The sequence below is a fragment of the Aedes albopictus genome, chromosome 3 (assembly GCF_035046485.1).
Source record: "Aedes albopictus strain Foshan chromosome 3, AalbF5, whole genome shotgun sequence".
Classification (NCBI taxonomy): Eukaryota; Metazoa; Arthropoda; class Insecta; order Diptera; family Culicidae; genus Aedes; species Aedes albopictus.
In genome coordinates, this window is record NC_085138.1 from 338,702,692 (window position 1) to 338,722,762 (window position 20,071).

Here is a 20,071-nt window from a genome sequence, read left to right on the forward strand (position 1 = left end):
GAATTTCAAGGAATCCCTCAGCAATTTCTCAGAAAATTCCTTCAGGAAGTCCCATAAATTCCCTCAAGAAATTCCCCAGGAGTTCCATTAGGAATTCCGCATGAGTTCTTTTAAGAGTTCCCCAATGGATCCCAGGAATTCCCTCGAGCATTCCCCAGCAATCTGTCAGGATTTTCCCCGATGATTCCTTGAGGATTCCTATGTGAATCTTTCAAAGATTTCCTGGAATGCCTGGGGAAGGCCTGAGGGACTTCCTAGGAAATTTAAGGGAATCCCTGAGAATATTCCCTAGGGATTCTGAAAAATTCCTAATGGAATTACTAGGAAATTCCTGATGAATTTTTCCGAAAGGAATTTTCCCAGGGATTCCTGATGGAATTTCTGGGAAATTCCTGATGGAATTTCTGAGAAATTTCTGATGAAATTTATGGGAAATTTCTGATGAAATTTATGGGAAATCTCTAGGAAATTCCCGACGGATTTTTTTCGAAAATTCCTGATGGAATTTCTAGGAAATTACTGGTGGAATTTCTGGGAAATTCCTGATGAAATTTCTGGGAAATTCCTGATGAAATTTCTGGGAAATTCCTGAAGGAATTTCTGGGAAATTCCTGATGGAATTTCTGGGAAATTACTGATGGAATTTCTGGGAAATTCCTGATGAAATTTCTGGGAAATTCCTGATGAAATTTCTGGGAAATTCCTGATGAAATTTCTGGGAAATTCCTGAAGGAATTTCTGGGAAATTCCTGAAGGAATTTCTGGGAAATTCCTGATGGAATTTCTGGGAAATTACTGATGGAATTTCTGGGAAATTCCTGATGGAATTTCTGGGAAATTCCTGATGGAATTTCTGGGAAATTCCTGATGGAATTTTTGGGAAATTCCTGATGGAATTTCTGGGAAATTCCTGATGGAATTTCTGGGAAATTACTGATGGAATTTCTGGGAAATTCCTGATGGAATTTCTGGGAAATTCCTGATGGAATTTCTGGGAAATTCCTGATGGAATTTCTGGGAATTCCTGATGGAATTTCTGGGAAATTCCTGATGGAATTTCTGGGAAATTCCTGATGGAATTTCTGGGAAATTCCTGATGGAATTTCTGGGAAATTCCTGATGGAATTTCTGGGAAATTCCTGATGAAATTTCTGGGAAATTCCTGATGGAATTTCTGGGAAATTCCTGATGGAATTTCTGGGAAATTCCTGATGGAATTTCTGGGAAATTCCTGATGGAATTTCTGGGAAATTCCTGATGGAATTTCTGGGAAATTCCTGATGGAATTTCTGGGAAATTCCTGATGGAATTTCTGGGAAATTCCTGATGGAATTTCTGGGAAATTCCTGATGGAATTTCTGGGAAATTCCTGATGGAATTTCTGGGAAATTCCTGATGGAATTTCTGGGAAATTCCTGATGGAATTTCTGGGAAATTCCTGATGGAATTTCTGGGAAATTCCTGATGGAATTTCTGGGAAATTCCTGATGGAATTTCTGGGAAATTCCTGATGGAATTTCTGGGAAATTCCTGATGGAATTTCTGGGAAATTCCTGATGGAATTTCTGGGAAATTGCTGACGGAATTTCTGGGAAATTGCTGATGGAATTTCTGGGAAATTCCTGATGGAATTTCTGGGAAATTCCCGATGGAATTTCTGCGAAATTCTTGATGGAATTTCTAGAAAATTCCTGATGGAATTTTTGGGAAATTTCTGATGGAATGTCTGGGAAATTCCTGATGGAATTTCTGGGAAATTCCTGATGGAATTTCTGGGAAATTCCTGATGGAATTTCTGGGAAATTACTGATGGAATTTCTGGGAAATTACTGATGGAATTTCTGGGAAATTACTGATGGAATTTCTGGGAAATTCCTGATGGAATTTCTGGGAAATTACTGATGGAATTTCTGGGAAATTCCTGATGGAATTTCTGGGAAATTCCTGATGGAATTTCAGGGAAATTCCTGATGGAATATCTGAGAAATGCCTGATGAAATATCTGGGAAATTCCTGATGTAGTTTCTGGAAAAATCCTGATGGAATTTCTTACAAATTCCTGGTGGAATTTCTGGAAAATTCCTGATGGAATTTCTGGAAAATTCCTGATGGAATTTCAGGAAAATTCCTGATGTAATTTCTGGAAAATTCCTGATGGAATTTCCGAAAAATTTCTGGTGGAATTTCTGAAAAATTCCTGGTGGTATTTCTGAAAAATTCCTGGTAGAAGTTCTGAGAAATTCCTTGTGGAATTTCTGAGAAATTCCTGGTGGAATTTCTGAGAAATTCCTGGTGGAATTTCTGAGAAACTCCTGGTGGAATTGCTGTGAAATTCCTGGTGGAATTTGTGAGAAATTCCTGGTGGAATTTGTGAGAAATTCCTGGTGGAATTTGTGAGAAATTCCTGGTGTAATTTCTCAGAAATTTCTGGTGTAATTTCTCAGAAATTTCTGGTGGAATTTCTGATTGATTGATTGCTTTGTCTTTATTAAAGAGACTTTCAGAAGTGGAATTTCTGAGAAATGTCTGGTGGAATTTCTGAAAAATTCCTGGTGGAATTTCTGAGAAATTCCTGGTGGAATTTCTGAGAAATTCCTGGTGGAATTTCTGAGAAATTCCTGGTGGAATTTCTCAGAAATTCCTGGTGGAATTTTTAAAAATTCCTGGTGGAATTTCTGCAAAATTCCTGGTGGAATTTCTGAAAAATGCCTGGTGGAATTTCTGAGAAATTCCTGATGGAACTTCTGAGAAATTCCTGATGAAATTTCTGAGAAATTCCGGATGGAATTTTTGGAAAATTCCTGATGAAATTTCTGGGAAATTTCTGATGAGATTTCTGATGAAATTTCTGATGAGATTTCTGATGAAATTTCTGGGAAGATCCTGATGAATTTCCGAGAAATTCCTGATGCAATTTCCAGAAAAATTCCTGATGGGATTTCCGAGAAATTCCTGATGGAATTTCCGAGAAATTCCTGATGGAATTTCCGAGAAATTCCTGATGGAATTTCCGAGAAATTCCTGATAGTATTTCCGAGAAATTCCTGATGGAATTTCTGGGAAATTCCTGATATAATTCCTGGGAAATTCCTATTGTAAATTCTGGGGAATTCCGAATGTAATTTCTGGGAAATTCCTGATGGAATTTCTGGGAAATTCCTGATGAAATTTTTGGGAAATTCCTGACGGAATTTCTTTAAAATTCCTGATGAAATTTCTGGAAAATTCCTGATGTAATTTCTGGAAAATTCCTGATGGAATTTCTGGAAAATTTCTGATGGAATTTCTGAGAAATACCTGGTGGAATTTGTGAGAAATTCCTGGTGGAATTTCTGCGAAATTCCTGATGGAATTTCTGGGTAATTCCTTATGGAAGCGCTGGGAAATTCCTGACTGAATTTCTAGGAAATTCCTGATTGAAGATTGAAGATTTCTTGCAAATTCCTGGTGGAATTTCTGGGAATTTCCTGATGAATTCTTTAGGAAATTCGTGATGGAATCTTTGGGAAATTCTTGATGGAATCTTTGGGAAATTCCTGATGGAATTTCTGGGAAATTTCTGATGAAATATCTGGGAAATTCCTGATGAAATTTCTTGGAAATTCCTGATGGAATTTCTGGGAAATTTCTGATGGGATTTCTGGGAATTTCCTGATGTAATTTCTGGGAAATTCCTGATGGAATATCTGGGATGTTCCTGAAAAAAATCCTGGGGAATCCCTGAGAGAATTCCTGGCGTATACCTGAGAGAATTTATGACGAACTTCAGGAATTCCCGGAGAATTCCTGTGGGGATTACTGTGGATTGCTTAAGAAAAATCCTGTGGATTTTATGAAGCAGTACCTGGGGAATTACTGGGGAATCCCCGGGGGAATCAGAAAAGAAATTCCTGAGAAAACGCTGAAGTAATTCGTGAGGGAATCCCGGAGGAAATTCCTGAGGAAAACCCTGGGGGAGTCTCTGAACGATTTAGGAATTCCCTTGGGAATTCTCCATGGAATTCCACAGCAATTCTTTCAGGAATTTTCCCAAAACTTTCCTCTGAGATTCCCTAAGGATTTCCTATGAAAATCCTTCAGAGATTTCCTCAGGGATTCCTTCGAGGATTCCCTCCAGAATTTGAATAAACTTGTGCCGATATATATATTAATGCCAAAATAAGAATAATAGTTGTATGTTGTTGATAATTGTGTTACATCTACACGAAAAAAACTAAACTGACAGATTGCATAAATTAGTAAGAGATTATTAAAACATAAAGTGATACAAAAAGCAACTTAGTAGTTTATGTTTGTGAAGTGCTAAAAAATCATGAATTGCATAACGCAGAGCTTCTGACTGTCACTATCATTATTCCCATTGTAGGCGTGTGTTCCCTCGAACATAAATTTATCCGTCCGTAACTGGCAGCTTTTGGGCGCGACTTCGTCCAACCGAGGCAATTGCCGAATAAACTATTTCCAATTAAAATTCGTGTGAACCAAAACGCGGACCCTTAACCGAAAAAGAAACTGAAACCAAATTAAGAAGAGATTCCTCTCGCAAGCTACGGCTTCAAAAGCAGCAATGCAAGAGCAACGCCCATTAACGACAACAACTTTCATAACCAGCTACGGAAAGCCACCTAAGAGATAAAGAAGGGAACTGATTTGTTACCATAACCTAAAACGAAAAATGTGTAAACTACCTACAACAACCGAGAATAATTAGTCTCGGAGCCATACAGAAACAAGTAGAGTTCCTCAAAGTCCGAAACCTGCGTCGTCTACGCTACAGTAAACTGTGTGATTTGGGTGCTTTTGATTGCATTACTTTGCGTGATTGCTTTCTAAATTTAGAAGTGTGAACTCTACTTGATAGTCAATGCAATATCAATAGTAATAATCACGATGCAAAATTTGCTCGATAGCACGGTTCGCTTCTGCCATAGAACTTTGGAAACAACCCAAGAACGAAAAAACAAACGAAACAATACCCAAAAACAAACAAACATACCCTAAGAAGCTTTTCGTTTTTCTTCAAACTTAAACATGACCTGCTGAAGATGGAGAAGAGGGGGAAAGATGGGAAAACTAAATATTTACAGGATTCGCGTGCACCACACCAAAATAGCAGACGACCAACACCCGACTGACCCGCATTCGGAGCAGTATTTGAGCGCGAGGGAAACTCAAACACGTCGAAAACCATCAGCCAGCCAAGTCAAAATGCACCACCGAGAAAACGGGAGGTGTTTAAAAGCCAATCCCAAATATGATTATTATGTGCTGAACATAAGCGCAGAAGCCAGCCAGCCAGTTAGCGCCAACGTCGCAATTTTAGCCGTTTTTGCCACCGCACGGTTTTGCAGTTTGGTGAACGAATTAAACAAAATTGAACGGTTGTTGTTCGTCGCGCACAGTGGTTCACTCTTGCAGCAACTATATCATCTGAAGAAGGCAAAATCCAATGGCCGAAACGTCGGAATTAAAAAAGTAGTAATTGGTTTGATTAATTACTAGATTGAAAATCCACCCGAAAACAGTTGATTCTACAGTGGATCTAATTCCAAAGGTATGTATAATTTTGATATGAAAACTTTGATAAATTTCAAATTAATTAAAAAAATACAAATTAAATTAACGAATTCCTTCCCAAGCACGTGGCACAGTGACTACACTTTATACAAAAGCTGGCCAAAAATACAAGTCACGAAAACCTTACATTTTCATGTCTAGCGATAATTTCCTATGACTTGCTAATAGAAGTACCAGAGCTACCAGGAGGAATCCCTGAAGGATTCCTAGGCGGAATCCTCGATGAAATTCTAGAAGATTCTCTGAAAGAACTCCAGAAGGAATTCCCGACGGAATTCCAGGAGAAATTTCTGAAGGAATTCCAGGAGGAATCCCGGAAGGAATTCCAGGAGGAATCCCGGAAGGAATTCCAGGAGGAATCCCGGAAGGAATTCCAGTTCAATCCCGGAAGGAATTCCAGGGGAATCCCGGAAGGAATTCCAGATGGAATCCAAGAAGGAATTCCAGGAGGAATCCCGGAAGGAATTCCAGGAGGAATCCCCGAAGGAATTCCAGGAGAAATCCTCGATGAAATTCCAGGTGGAATCCTCGATGGGGAAATCCAAAAGGAATTCCAAGACAAATTCCAGTAGGAATTCTAGGACTGATCCCCGAAGGAATTCTAGGACGAATCCCCAAAAGACTTCCAGGAGGAAATTTCAAAAGATTTCCAGAGGGAATCTCTAAAAGATGATCAGGCGGAATCCCTTAAGGATTTTCAAAATGAATCTTCGAAGGAGTTTCAGCAGAAATCTCTGAAGGAATTCGAGGAGGAATCCTCGAAAGAGCTCCAGGAGGAGTCCTCGAAAGAACTCCAGCAGGAATCCTCGAAGGAATTCCAGGAGGAATCCTCGAAGGAATTCCAGGAAGAATCCCCGAAGGAATTCCAGGTGGAATCCCCGAAGGAATTCCAGGTGGAACCCTCGAAGGAATTCCAGGTGGAATCCCCGAAAGAATTCCAGGTGGAATCCCCGAAGGAATTCCAGGTGGAATCCCCGAAGGAATTCCAGGAAAAATTCCTGCAAGAATTCCAGGAAAACTTCGAGGAGAAATCCTCGATGGAATTCCAGGAGGAATCCGCGAAGAAACTCCAGAAAAGATCCTCGATGGAAATCCAGCAGGAATCCTCGAAGGAATTCTAGGAGGAATCCCCGATGGGATTCCAGGTGGAATTCCAGGAGGAATCCCCGAAGGAACTCAAGGAAAAATCTCCGATGGAATCCTCGAAGGAATTCCAGGAAAAATCCCCGCAGGAATTCCAGGAAGAATCCTCGAAGACATTCGAGGAGAAATCCCCGAAGGAATTCCAGGAGAAAACCGCAAAGAAATTCCAGAAAAGATCCTCGATGGAAATCCAGGAATGCCTGAAGGAAATCCAGGAGGAATCCCCGGAGGAATTCCAGGAGAAATCCCCGAAGGAATTCCAGGAGAAATCCCCGAAGGAATTCCAGGAGAAATCCCCGAAGGAATTCCAGGAGGAATCCCCGAAGGAATTTCAAGATGAATCTCCGATGGAATTCCAGAAGAAATCCCCGAAGGAATTCCAGAAGGAATCCCCGAAGAAATTCGAGGAGAAATTCCCGAAGGAATTCCAGAAAGTATCGTCGATGAAAATTCAGGAGAAATACCTGAAGGAAATCCAGGAGGAATCCCCAGAGAAAATCCAGGAGGAATCCCCAGAGGAAATCCAGGAGGAATTCACGAAGGAATTCCAGGAGGAATCCCCGAAGGAATTCCAGGAGGAATCCCCGAAGGAATTCCAGGAGGAACCCCCGCAGGAATTCCAGGAGGAATCCCCGAAGGAATTCCAGGAGGAATCTCCGAAAGAATTCCAGGAGGAATCTCCGAAGGAATTCCAGGAGGAATCCCCGAAGGAATTCCAGGAGGAATCCCCGAAGGAATTCCAGGAGGAATCCCCGAAGGAATTCCAGGAGGAATCCCCGAAGGAATTCCAGGAGGAATCCCCGGAAGAATTCCAGAAGGAATCCCCGAAAGAATTCCGGGAGGAATCCCCGAAAGAATTCCGGGAGGAATCCCCGAAGGAATTCCGGGAGGAATCCCCGAAGGAATTCCGGGAGGAATCTCCGAAGGAATTCCGGGAGGAATCTCCGAAGGAATTCCGGGAGGAATCCCCGAAGGAATTCCGGGAGGAATCCCCGAAGGAATTCCGGGAGGAATCCCCGAAGGAATTCCGGGAGGAATCCCCGAAGGAATTCCGGGAGGAATCCCCGAAGGAATTCCGGGAGGAATCCCCGAAGGAATTCCGGGAGGAATCCCCGAAGGAATTCCGGGAGGAATCCCCGAAGGAATTCCGGGAGGAATCCCCGAAAGAATTCCGGGAGGAATCCCCGAAGGAATTCCAGGAGGAATCCCCGAAGGAATTCCAGGAGGAATCCCCGAAGGAATTCCAGGAGGAATCCCCGAAGGAATTCCAGGAGGAATCCCCGGAAGAATTCCAGAAGGAATCCCCGAAAGAATTCCGGGAGGAATCCCCGAAGGAATTCCGGGAGGAATCCCCGAAGGAATTCCGGGAGGAATCCCCGAAGGAATTCCGGGAGGAATCCCCGAAGGAATTCCGGGAGGAATCCCCGAAAGAATTCCGGGAGGAATCCCCGAAAGAATTCCGGGAGGAATCCCCGAAGGAATTCCGGGAGGAATCCCCGAAGGAATTCCGGGAGGAATCCGCGAAGGAATTCTGGGAGGAATCCCCGAAGGAATTCCGGGAGGAATCCCCGAAGGAATTCCGGGAGGAATCCCCGAAGGAATTCCGGGAGGAATCCCCGAAGGAATTTCGGGAGGAATCCCCGAAGGAATTCCGGGAGGAATCCCCGAAGGAATTCCGGGAGGAATCCCCGAAGGAATTCCGGGAGGAATCCCCGAAGGAATTCCGGGAGGAATCCCCGAAGGAATTCCGGGAGGAATCCCCGAAGGAATTCCGGGAGGAATCCCCGAAGGAATTCCGGGAGGAATCCCCGAAGGAATTCCGGGAGGAATCCCCGAAGGAATTCCGGGAGGAATCCCCGAAGGAATTCCGGGAGGAATCCCCGAAGGAATTCCGGGAGGAATCCCCGAAGGAATTCCGGGAGGAATCCCCGAAGGAATTCCGGGAGGAATCCCCGAAGGAATTCCGGGAGGAATCCCCGAAGGAATTCCGGGAGGAATCCCCGAAGGAATTCCGGGAGGAATCCCCGAAGGAATTCCGGGAGGAATCCCCGAAGGAATTCCGGGAGGAATCCCTGAAGGAATTCCGGGAGGAATCCCCGAAGGAATTCCGGGAGGAATCCCCGAAGGAATTCCGGGAGGAATCCCCGAAGGAATTCCGGGAGGAATCCCCGAAGGAATTCCGGGAGGAATCCACGAATGAATTCCGGGAGGAATCCCCGAAGGAATTCCAGGAGGAATCCCCGAAGGAATTCCAGGAGGAACCCCCGCAGGAATTCCAGGAGGAATCCCCGAAGGAATTCCAGGAGGAATCTCCGAAAGAATTCCAGGAGGAATCTCCGAAGGAATTCCAGGAGGAATCCCCGAAGGAATTCCAGGAGGAATCCCCGAAGGAATTCCAGGAGGAATCCCCGAAGGAATTCCAGGAGGAATCCCCGAAGGAATTCCAGGAGGAATCCCCGGAAGAATTCCAGAAGGAATCCCCGAAAGAATTCCGGGAGGAATCCCCGAAAGAATTCCGGGAGGAATCCCCGAAGGAATTCCGGGAGGAATCCCCGAAGGAATTCCGGGAGGAATCCCCGAAGGAATTCCGGGAGGAATCTCCGAAGGAATTCCGGGAGGAATCTCCGAAGGAATTCCGGGAGGAATCCCCGAAGGAATTCCAGGAGGAATCCCCGAAGGAATTCCGGGAGGAATCCCCGCAGGAATTCCGGGAGGAATCCCCGAAGGAATTCCGGGAGGAATCCCCGAATGAATTCCAGGAGGAATCCCCGAAGGAATTCCAGGAGGAATCCCCAAAGGAATTCCAGGAAGAATCCCCGAAGGAATTCCAGGAGAAATCTTCGATGGAATTCCAGGAAGAATATCCTATGGAATTCCAGGAGGAATATCCGATGGAATTCCAGGAGGAATATCCGATGGAATTCTAGGAGAAATCCCCGAAGGAATTCTAAGACTGAAATATCCTTAGATTTTTTAGAAGAAGTCCCAAGGGAATTTCAGGAGGAATCCCCGAAGGAATTCCAGGAGGAATCCCCGAAGGAATTCCAGGAGGAATCCCCGAAGGAATTCTAGGACTGAAATATCCTTAGATTTTTTAGAAGAAGTCCCAAGGGAATTTCAGGAGGAATCCCCGAAGGAATTCCAGGAGGAATACCCGAAGGAATTCCAGGAGGAATCCCAGAAGTAATTCCAGGAGGAATGCCCGAAGGAAATCCATGAGAAGTCCCCGAAGGAATTTCAGGAGGAATTCTTGGAGGAAATCCACGAAGAAAATCCCAGAAGGAATTCCAGGAGGAATTCTCGAAAGAATTCCAAGAGGAATTCCTGAAGGAAATCAAGGATGAATTCCCGGAGTGAATCCAGGAGGAATCCCCGAAGGAATTTCAGATGGAATTCCTGAAGGAGTTCCGGATGGAATCCCCAAAGGAATTCTGGATGGAATCCCCGAAGGAATTTCAGATGGAATCCCTGAAGGAATTCCAGAAGGAGTCCCGAAGGAATTCCAGAAGGAATCCCCGAAGGAATTCCAGAAGGAATCCCCGAAGGAATTTCAGAAGGAATCCCCGAAAGAATTCCAGGAGGAATCTTCGAAGGAATGCCAGGAGGAATTCCCAAAGGAATTCTAGGAGTTATCCCCGACGGAAAACCAGGAAAAAAAGGAATTCCAGAACTGAAATCCCCGAAGGAATTCTAGGAGGAATCTCCGAAGAATTCCAGGAGAAATCCCCGAAAGAATTCCAGGAGCAATCCGCGATGGAATTCCAGGAGGAATCCCCGAAGAAATTGTAGGATTGAAATCCTCGAAGGAAATTCAGGACTGAAATCCCCGAAGGAATACCAGGAGGAATCCCCGAAAAGTTTTTGGGAGGAGTTCCCGAAAGATTTCCGGGGGGAAACCCTGAAGGATTTCCGGAAGGAAGCCCCGAAGGAATTTGATGAGAAGTCCCAAAGGATTTCCATTAAGAATACCTGAAAGATTTTCACGAAGAATCCCCGAAGGAATTCCAATAGGAAAACCTGAAGGATTCCTGAAAGAAATCCTGAGAAATTCTTGAAGGAAATTCATGAAGATATACTGGAGATGTGCCTGATTACAGTCCAAAAGAAATTTATGAAACAACTCCTAGAAGAATTCCTGAAGGAACTCCTTTAGGAGTTCCTGAAGGAACTTCTGAAGAAATAGCTAATGCAACTCCTGGAGGCATTCCGAAATTCTCCTGGAAAATTCTTCGAAAGAATTCCAGCAGCGATGTCTGGAAGAACTCCTGGAAAAAATCTCTAAAAGTACTTCTGGAGTAAGCCCTGAAGAAACAGCTGGAAAAAACTTAGAAGAACCTGCAGGACTAATCCCTGAATGAACTTCTATATGAATCGCTGATGAATCTTCTGGAGAATCTATAAATTCTCCTGGAAATATCCTTAAATCCCCCTGTACGAATCTCTGAAGGAACTCCTGGGCTAATTCCTGTAGAAAATCCTGTAGGAAATCCAGAAAGAACTTCAAAAGGAATCCGTGGAGGAACTCCTGAACTTCTTGAAAAAAAAACTGGAAAGTTAGGTTTTCTATTCCGCAGAATCGTTACAAGTTCTGTGGCTCAGTTGGTTAAAGCACTGGTCTTGCGAATACAAAGTCGTGTTGGAATTTATTACAAGTTTTTGCAGTATGTTTCAGACATACCAGCAAATCTGGTAAATGTCAGTAAAGGGCAATGTATATCATTGAACTCCTACACTAATCTTTAAAGGATCTCCTGTAGGATTTCCTAAAGGAACTTCTGGAGAAAACCCTGATGGATCTCCTGGAGGCATCCCTGAATCCTCCTAAAAAAACCCTCTGAAGGCACTTCTATTCCTCAAGAACCAGAGGGAACTCCTGTTGGAATAGCTGAGAGAACTCCTGAATTTAACCCTGATGAAGCACCTGGAGGCATCCCTGAATCCTCCTGGAACTTCTGGGGAGATCCTTGAAGGGATTCCTGGAGAGATTCTTGCAGAAACTTCTGGAGCAACCCCTGAAAGAACTACTATACTGCAGAAATCCTCAAATGGACTCTTGGATAAATCCCTGGAGGAAATTCTGTAGTAATACCTGAAGGGACTCCTAGAGAAATCCCTAAAAGAATTTCACCAGAAATTCAGCTTGCCTTTGCTGAAAAGCAACAACTGCCCTCAATGTTTTTGATCATTAACCCCTTTAGGCTCAGCGATCTATTTATAGATCAGATGCTTCGAACGCCCAGTGATCTATTTATAGGTTAGTAACTTTAGCGATTACCGTTGAGCAATGAAGCATGTTGGACGATTAATGTTTTCAGCAAAGTTGTTGAGGAAGTCAGGAACTCTTAGTACATATTTGCTCCAGTAGGCGGCGCTAGTGATCATAAGAGGCTGTGGTTTTGCTATGCGTAGCATAAGTTCAAACCATACTTGGGTTAAGTGCGGAGTCTCCGACAAAGTTGATCAGGGCATCAAGAACTATCCGATAGTGAACTAGTTGATTCTCTGGGTTTATCCGCTAGGTGGCGCTGCTAGAAATTCCAAACTGCTGTACCTCAAGAACTAGACCACTTAGAAGAATTTCGTCTTCGACAAACTTGATCAGAACATCGAGAGCTGTTCGATAGTAAACTATTTGATTCTGTGTTTATTCGCAAGGTGCCGCTAGTGAGCCTTAGAAATTCTAATTTGCGGTATCTCAAGAATCATACCGCTTATAAGAATTTCGTCTACGACATAATAAATCAAGACATCAAGAACATCTGAGAGTGAACTAGTTGATTCTAGATTTATCCACTAGGTGGTGCTAGTGAGTCTTAGGGTCCCTAAACGGCTGTATCTCAAGAACCAGACCTCTTAGAAGAATTTCGTCTTTGGCAAAGTTGATGAGGACTTCAAGAGCTGTCCGATAATGAACTAGTTGATTCTAGGTTTATCCGCTAGGTGGCGCTAGTGGGTCTTAGATATTTAAAGCTGTGGTATCTCAAGAACCAGACCTCTTAGAAGAATTTCGTCTTCAGCAAAGTTGATCAAGACATCAAGAGCTGTCCGATAGTGAACTAGTTGATTCTCGGTTGATCCGCTAGGTGGCGCTAGTGGGTCTTACAAATTCTAAGTTGCGGTATCTCAAGAACCAGACCACTTAGAAGAATTTCAACTTCGACAAAATTGATCAAGATTTCAAGAGCTGTCCGATAGTGAACTAGTTGATTCTAGGTTTATCCGCTAGATGGCTCTATTAAGTCTAAGAAAATCTAAACGGCTGTACCTCAAGAACCAGACCACTTAGAGTAATTTTATCTTTGGCAAACTTGATCAGCATATCAGGAGCTTTTCAATAGTGAATATGTTGATTCTAGATTTATTCGCTAGGTGGAACTAGTGGTCGTAGGGTTCCTAAACGGCTGTATCTCAAGAACCAGAACACTTAGAAGAATTTTGTCTTCGGCAGAGGGGATCAGGACTTTAAGAGCTGTCCGATAATGAACTGATTGATTCTAGGTTTATCCGCTAGGTGGCGCTAGTGGGTCTTAGAAATTTAAAGCTGTGGTATCTCAAGAACCAGACCACTTAGAAGAATTTCGTCTTCGACAAAGTTGATCAAGACCAGTGCTGAAAAATTCATTTCGTCATATCTAATTCAATCACCTACAGCTCATTTTGGAGGCTGAACCTAAGAATATGGTATATGAAAGACTTGTTCAGCTAGACCAGTTCTGCTAGAAAGTCACGAAAAAACCGCTATTTTTCGAATATTTAACGTAAATGTCACGGGCTTCCTTTGAAAAATGCCAAATGATATTCACGGTGAATATCATTTAGCATTTTTCAAAAGTGGTCCGTGACATTTACCTTAAATATTCGAAAAATATCGGTTTTTCCGTGACTTTCTAGCAGAACTGGTCTAGCCGCACAAGTTTTTCATATACCATATTCTCAGGTTCAGCTTCTAAAATTAGCTGTAGGCGATTGAATTTAGATATGACGAAATGAAATTTTCAACACTGATCAAGACATCAAGCGCTGTCCGATAGTGAACTAGTTGATTCTAGATTTATACGCTAGGTGGTGCTAGTGAGTCTTAGGGTTCTTAAACGGCTGTATCTCAAGAACCAGACCACTTAGAAGAATTTCGTCTTCGACAAAGTTGATCAAGACATCAAGAGCTGTCCGATAGTGAACTAGTTGATTGTAGGTTGATCCGCTAGGCGGCGCTAGTGGGTCTTAGAAATTCTAAGCTGCGGTATCTCAAGAACCAGACCACTTAGAATAATTTTATCTTCGGCAAGGTTGATCAGAAAATCAGGAGCATTCCAATAATGTATATGTTGATTCTAGGTTATTTATTCTAAATTGCTGTGTTGCAAATCAGTTAAAAAGCTGATTCTAGATTTCTCCGCAAGGTAGAGCTAATGAGTAGTCTAAAAAATCAAAACTGCTGTATCTAGAAAACCAAACCATGAAGAAGAATAACGAACTAGTAGATTCGGGCGTTAATGAGTTTAAAGATTCTTGGAGACATTTTCAAAAACATCTTTCCAAACAAAAGAAAGTACTCGAACGTGACATTCTTGTTATTTTAAAGGAAAAAAACATCCCAATGGTTTATTTGAGCGGTTTTGACCATTTATTTGAACCACTGTTCGACGACTTGGCGGCTGAGGTTGTGTGATGCAAGTGAAGGTTGAGGAAAAACTTGAGGTAGGTTGCGAATGAATTTGGGGCTCCAAACTGAGGAGCTGCAGAGAACTTATGAAACCAAAAAAAAATATCGAAGAAAACATAAACGCTCTGCTGTTTGGAAAGAAATGTATGCCAAAGAGATGAGCACAGCAAAACTGAACACAACTTGGAACTGTTGTGGTGGATGTGGAACAGAAAACGGTAAGACGATGACGAGGATGATAAGTATATACTATGCGATGCAGGGTACCATTATTCGATTAATGAAAGGGGAACGATGCGATTGCGAAAAATGAATGAACAACATCGAAAATCATAAATTACGATCGGGTGTGTGTAAAATAGACATCGATTATGAGGATATTTGATGAGCAACACAAAAATCGAAACAATTTTGATCATATATGGTGACACCCTCGAGGGCAAATCTCTTAAATTCACCCTTAGATAGTTTTTCTTTGATGTTTGAACAGATTTTTTCAATGTAACTCTTGTTAATTTCCGTAGGTTCCTATACTAATCCTCCAATTATGGCAAATACTTTTTGCCCTCGAGAGTTTCGAAAAGCGCGCGCCACCGTAATTTGAGAGCAAAATTGCGCGCGCGCAAACGTCAGGTGTCCGATGAAATTGATGTTGATGACGAACGGCGGCGATGGATTGATATCAAACCGTGAAAACAGTTGATGGGTGGTAGGTGGATAGGTAGACCAAATAGGGAGGGAAAAAAAGATATATGTACGTAGCTCGAAAGTAATTGGGAATCACACTTACCGGCTACCTGCTGCTGTTCCATGCCGGGATAGCATACACACTTGGCCGGATGGATCTCGAACAGATTGAACAGATCGGCCAGTAGTACCACTAGATTTTGCTTCATGGCTCTGCGGGTTGGAGGAACAGAGGGAAAAAAATGGGAAAAATCGTTTAAGTAAATGGGTGATCACACGTGTGCAAACCCTCTTCACTTCACCACTCACCACCAGTCAGTGAGAGGTGTGATTGTGGGCATAGAAAAAATAAGCATGGAAAACACAAACGGATGACTCACCCTCGCATGTAGGTTATGTCCTCTGGCGTCATGTGGAACACTGAGTATGGCAAACTCCGCTCGGAGAAATTACTAACTATGAGGATGTTGTGAATGGAGTCCTGCGGAAAGAGAACGGGAAACAAAAGTGGTTCGATTAGAATCGATATGATAGCTACTAAATATAACTCGGATGAGTTACGACTCATAGAATTGTGGAGCAAGATTTCATAGAGATGATGTTGGTGTTGACTGCAGATAAACCGAAATTCAGCTTGGATTTGTCACGTACATTTTGCTATTTTGAGTATAACTTTGTTATTTGAAGTCACACAACTTTGGTGTCTTTGGCGACTTGTCTTATTTTTGCACGCTCTACAACTTTGCAGAAGACGGGAAACCTCTAAGACGTGAAACAAAAAAGTTAGTTTCGCAGCGCCACCTATGCGGCAAAATTACCAACTAAATTTCTTCACCACATAAAAGTACAGGTAAAATAAATACAAGTCTCCGAAGACACCACCTCAAAAAATGCACTCCCAAAACGTTAGAGGTTTTTTCTTGCTAGATCCCGCTCGTGGCCCAGTGTGCATTGGATTGGAGTTGAACAGGATTTGGATTGAATTTGAATCGATTCTGAATAAAATTTTGACAGAATTTTGAATAGATGCAAGGTAAAGTGGAGGGATGTGATTCGAAGTGGGCTCGAATTTGGATTGGAATTGAATTAGATTGAATTTGGATTAAGCTTAAGCTAGTTTGAATTGACTAATATGAATTGAATTGAGATCGAATCTATATTGGATATGGAATTAATGCCGATTGAATGTAAATTGGAATAGGAGGCAATCAGTGAAGTACTAGATTGAAGGTAGTGAGCTGAATTTTTGTATGGTTAGATGATCAATCCTCCATTTTTGCAATAAAATGGTGCAAACAGCGTGGGTTATATGATTTCTTGCCTAATTTGATGCTGGTTGAGCAAAAGTTTGGGTAACTGTGTTGTTGTATTATTTATTTTTTGCAACTTTAACAACACAGCAACCCAAACGTTTGTTCAAACAGCATGAAACTAGACAAGAAATCATATAACCCACGCTGTTTGCACCATTTAATTGCAGAAATGGAGAATTGATCATCTCATCATACAAAAATCCAGCTCAATCCTTTCAATCTAGTACTTCACTGAATCCCTCTTATGGGGCACGTTCGGTGTAGTACTAGATTTGTAGTAATGAGCCGAAGTTTTGTATGGTGAGAAGGTCAATTCTCCGTTTCTGCAATGAAATGGTACAAAAAGCGTGGGTACTATGATTCCTTGCCTAATTTGATGCTGTTTGAGCAAAACTTTGGATAACTATGTTGTTTATGTTGCAAGAAATAGAGAAAACAACAACACTGTTGCCCAAAGTTTTGCTCAAACAACATCAGATTACGCAAAGAGGATCGTAGTAAACTGCGCGCGCGGACGGGTGTATTTTTGATGCGCTGTCACGGTTTTCGTCCTCTATGCAATTCGATTTGGCCGATCAAATTTCAAACGAATCCGCGAGTGAAACTGAAGGAAATTAGTGATGTGTTCTTTTATTCGGAAGACGGTTTCGATATAACAGATTTCCAAAACCTGGTATAATCCGCTTCGTGGGGGCTGTGTGGTTGTGCTATTGAAATATTTTTCGTGTTTTCCTTTCTTATCTACTCCGTGATAAATGTAAGGGATGGTGGCATTGGGGCACGCAAATATAACTTGTTCAAAGAGGACTCAATAGTTGGCGGAATATTGAGGGAATCCGTGGAAGTGTAGTGTCAGGAATATGGTAGTGGTGCTTTGCTTATGCAGCAGAAATAGTGAAAGTTTACGTAGGCCATTTTGGTAGCTGGACGAATGGATGCCACCGCACCAGAAGCAATTGACAGTTGTTCCCAAAAGTTTCCGGCTTGCTGTGATATTATTCTTTTGGTGAAAAGGGTTAATTAGTGACGGTGTTGAATCATGAAGCAATAGATGCTTAACAAATGATATGGCACATCACTGAAAACAGCTGACATCAACTCACTATCAAATGGACATAAGGATGAATTTGGTGAGATCGTATCGTGTTATATGTTTTGAAAGATAATTTATGCATATGTTTCACTGAATATCGTTTCTTTGCATTATTTGATGGGGATCAATTTTAGTTTTGTTTCGTTTCAGAGGGCGAGTAATGGCGCTTAAACCTAGGCTTACATTAGCCAGGGCACGAGGGGGAAATACCTGTGTCCCTTCCCAGGAGAACTCATGGAGTGTGCATTAACCCTCTTAGCCAAGTCACTCCCAACGAATATTAAATATATCTTAAACTATGTATGCCGAACGGTTGGTACGAGATGTCCCCGTTCTATGGCTTAAAAAAACAACAACGCTGCACAGTAGGCCTGGCCGCTTTAATGCTTGAAATACATCTGATGTGCTCCAAGCATTAATAATGACAAGAAAAATGATAGAATTAGTCGATTCTATCATTTTCCAGGATTCTTTCAATGAATGGCTGTGTATGTGTAGACTAGACTAGACTAGACTAAACAACATCAGATTACGCAAAGAATCATAATACCCACCCTTTTTGCACCTTTTCATTGCAGAAACGAAGAATTGACCTTCTCACCATACTAAAATTCAGCTCATTACTACAAATCTAGTACTCAGAGAGTAAAAAATTCGAAAATACAAAATGAAAATTTACATTCCCATTTTTTCATTCGTGCTTCGCCACATTCATTGTCAGCTGAATGCCTCTCTTTTTTCATTCAATTTCCTGTCATGAGTATTTTCTTGCACATCGTAAAATAATCAATTTCTATTAACAAACGCAAAGTTTGACTAAATGAACAAATGGAACAGATAGATAGTATTCCAATTAAATACTATACCCAAGTTTTGTTATGATTTGAAGTTCAATCGGGAGTTATGGTCTAGTTTTGTTTCTCAGTGAAAATTGTCAGTGACAGAAAAACGAATGAACAAGTGAAAAAATTCATTCACCAAAATGAATTTTATTTTGATCTCTCAGTTGAGAATATTCGAAAATCAACAAGAATTTCACTCATTAAAAATGAATATTTTAAACTCTGCTAGTACTTCACCGACCTGTCCTAACTATGGTCAACGGTGACTAACTAGATAAACACTTGGATCATACACTTACTTACATTATAACTTTTTTCATCTCAATAAAATGTTCATCTTTCCAACGTTTCTTTACATTATTCTGGCCTTAAACTTACAACTCACAATTTTTGATTTAGGGTCTGGGACCATTTGAGCAGGACCATTTGGGCACTTACTGCTATAACTCTGTTAGTTTCAAACCGATTGACATAAATTTTTGAACATGGCTAGATAATGTGCGTATCTGATCAAGTCTCAAAAATCAAGTCAATCGGTTCTAAATTGACTGAGTTATAACAGCAAGTGCCCAAAATAGGTGCTCCTGCCCAAATGGTCCCAGACCCTACTAATAAATCGCTTAAAACTTGCTGTTAACTCACAGTTGAAACATTCTTGACTTAACTAGACTTAAGTAGTGTGAAGAAATGAGGAGTGAGTGATTATTGAGTTTTAAGAAATAAGTAGTGCGAAGTGAAGACTGAGTAGTGAGTATTTAAAAATGAGAAGTGATGAATGAGCATTGAAAAGTGAGGCTTATTGCACGCTTAGTGAGAGATGGGTAATTAATAGAAAAGAGTGCGAAGTGAGCATTGCGAATTGATAAGTGAGCAGTTTGGTGTGAGTATAGCGATGAGTGAGTTATGATTAGTAAAAGATTAGCAGTAAATAGTGAAGAAAGAGCAAGGACCTATATCGTTGAAACAAAAATATGACGCCGAAAGCTAGCTCCCATCAATCTCGAAAGGATGCCAACGACGGGAACAATCACAACAACATCCAAGCATATCGCTTCATTCGTTCTTCTCGCCGCTTTCTTCGACGCAACGACGGATTGCGGATCATTTTCACATCGACTGGGTTTCAATTGAAGTTTTCATATTGCCTAGAATGCATGTTTGCTACATTCTGTTACCAAAATGTAAATTGGTAATATAACAATTCAGTAAAATATGCATAGCATATATGTATTAAGTTAACACAGAATCGTCGGTTGTTACACTCAAAAATTGAGTTATAACAGAGGAATTCATTCGATGATGAACGGGCGCACATGAGTGCAAAACAAAGTGACATCTGCGACGCCGCAACACAGTCGCTTCATCGGTGACGAACTGAGCGAGGACGACGGTGTTTTGTTTCCATTAATGATTACATAATTTGAAACATTGAAACATTGATTGAAAACATAACCTAAACCTGAAAATTTCTAATGAAAATGAAAATTTAGGGCCCTGGTGATGAGTGTGAAGCAGTGAGAAGTGATTACTGAGTATTAAACAGAGAATAGTGAGCAGTGTTGAGTGACAAGTGAATAAAGAGGAGTGAGCAGCGAAGAGTGAAAAATGAGGAGTGAGGAAATAGAAGTGAAGCAGTTAGGAATAAAGAGTAAGTAATAACGAGTGAACAATGAAGATTGAGCGGTGATTAGTTAATGAGAAGTAAACAGTGAAAAGTGAGCAAAAAAAACGAGGAGCGTAAAATAAGCAGCAA

General features: G+C 41.7%; 1 protein-coding gene across 1 annotated transcript in view; it reads right to left on the reverse strand.

Moving 5' to 3' along the window:
- The window catches only part of LOC109424724 (patronin), a gene marked incomplete in the record, with an annotated part of 310,451 nt that overhangs the window by 160,814 nt on the left and 129,566 nt on the right, over nt 1-20,071 (reverse strand). The window contains 2 exon segments of the mRNA XM_062843097.1: nt 15,174-15,283; nt 15,451-15,551. Coding sequence (XP_062699081.1) covers nt 15,174-15,283; nt 15,451-15,551 — 211 coding nt within the window.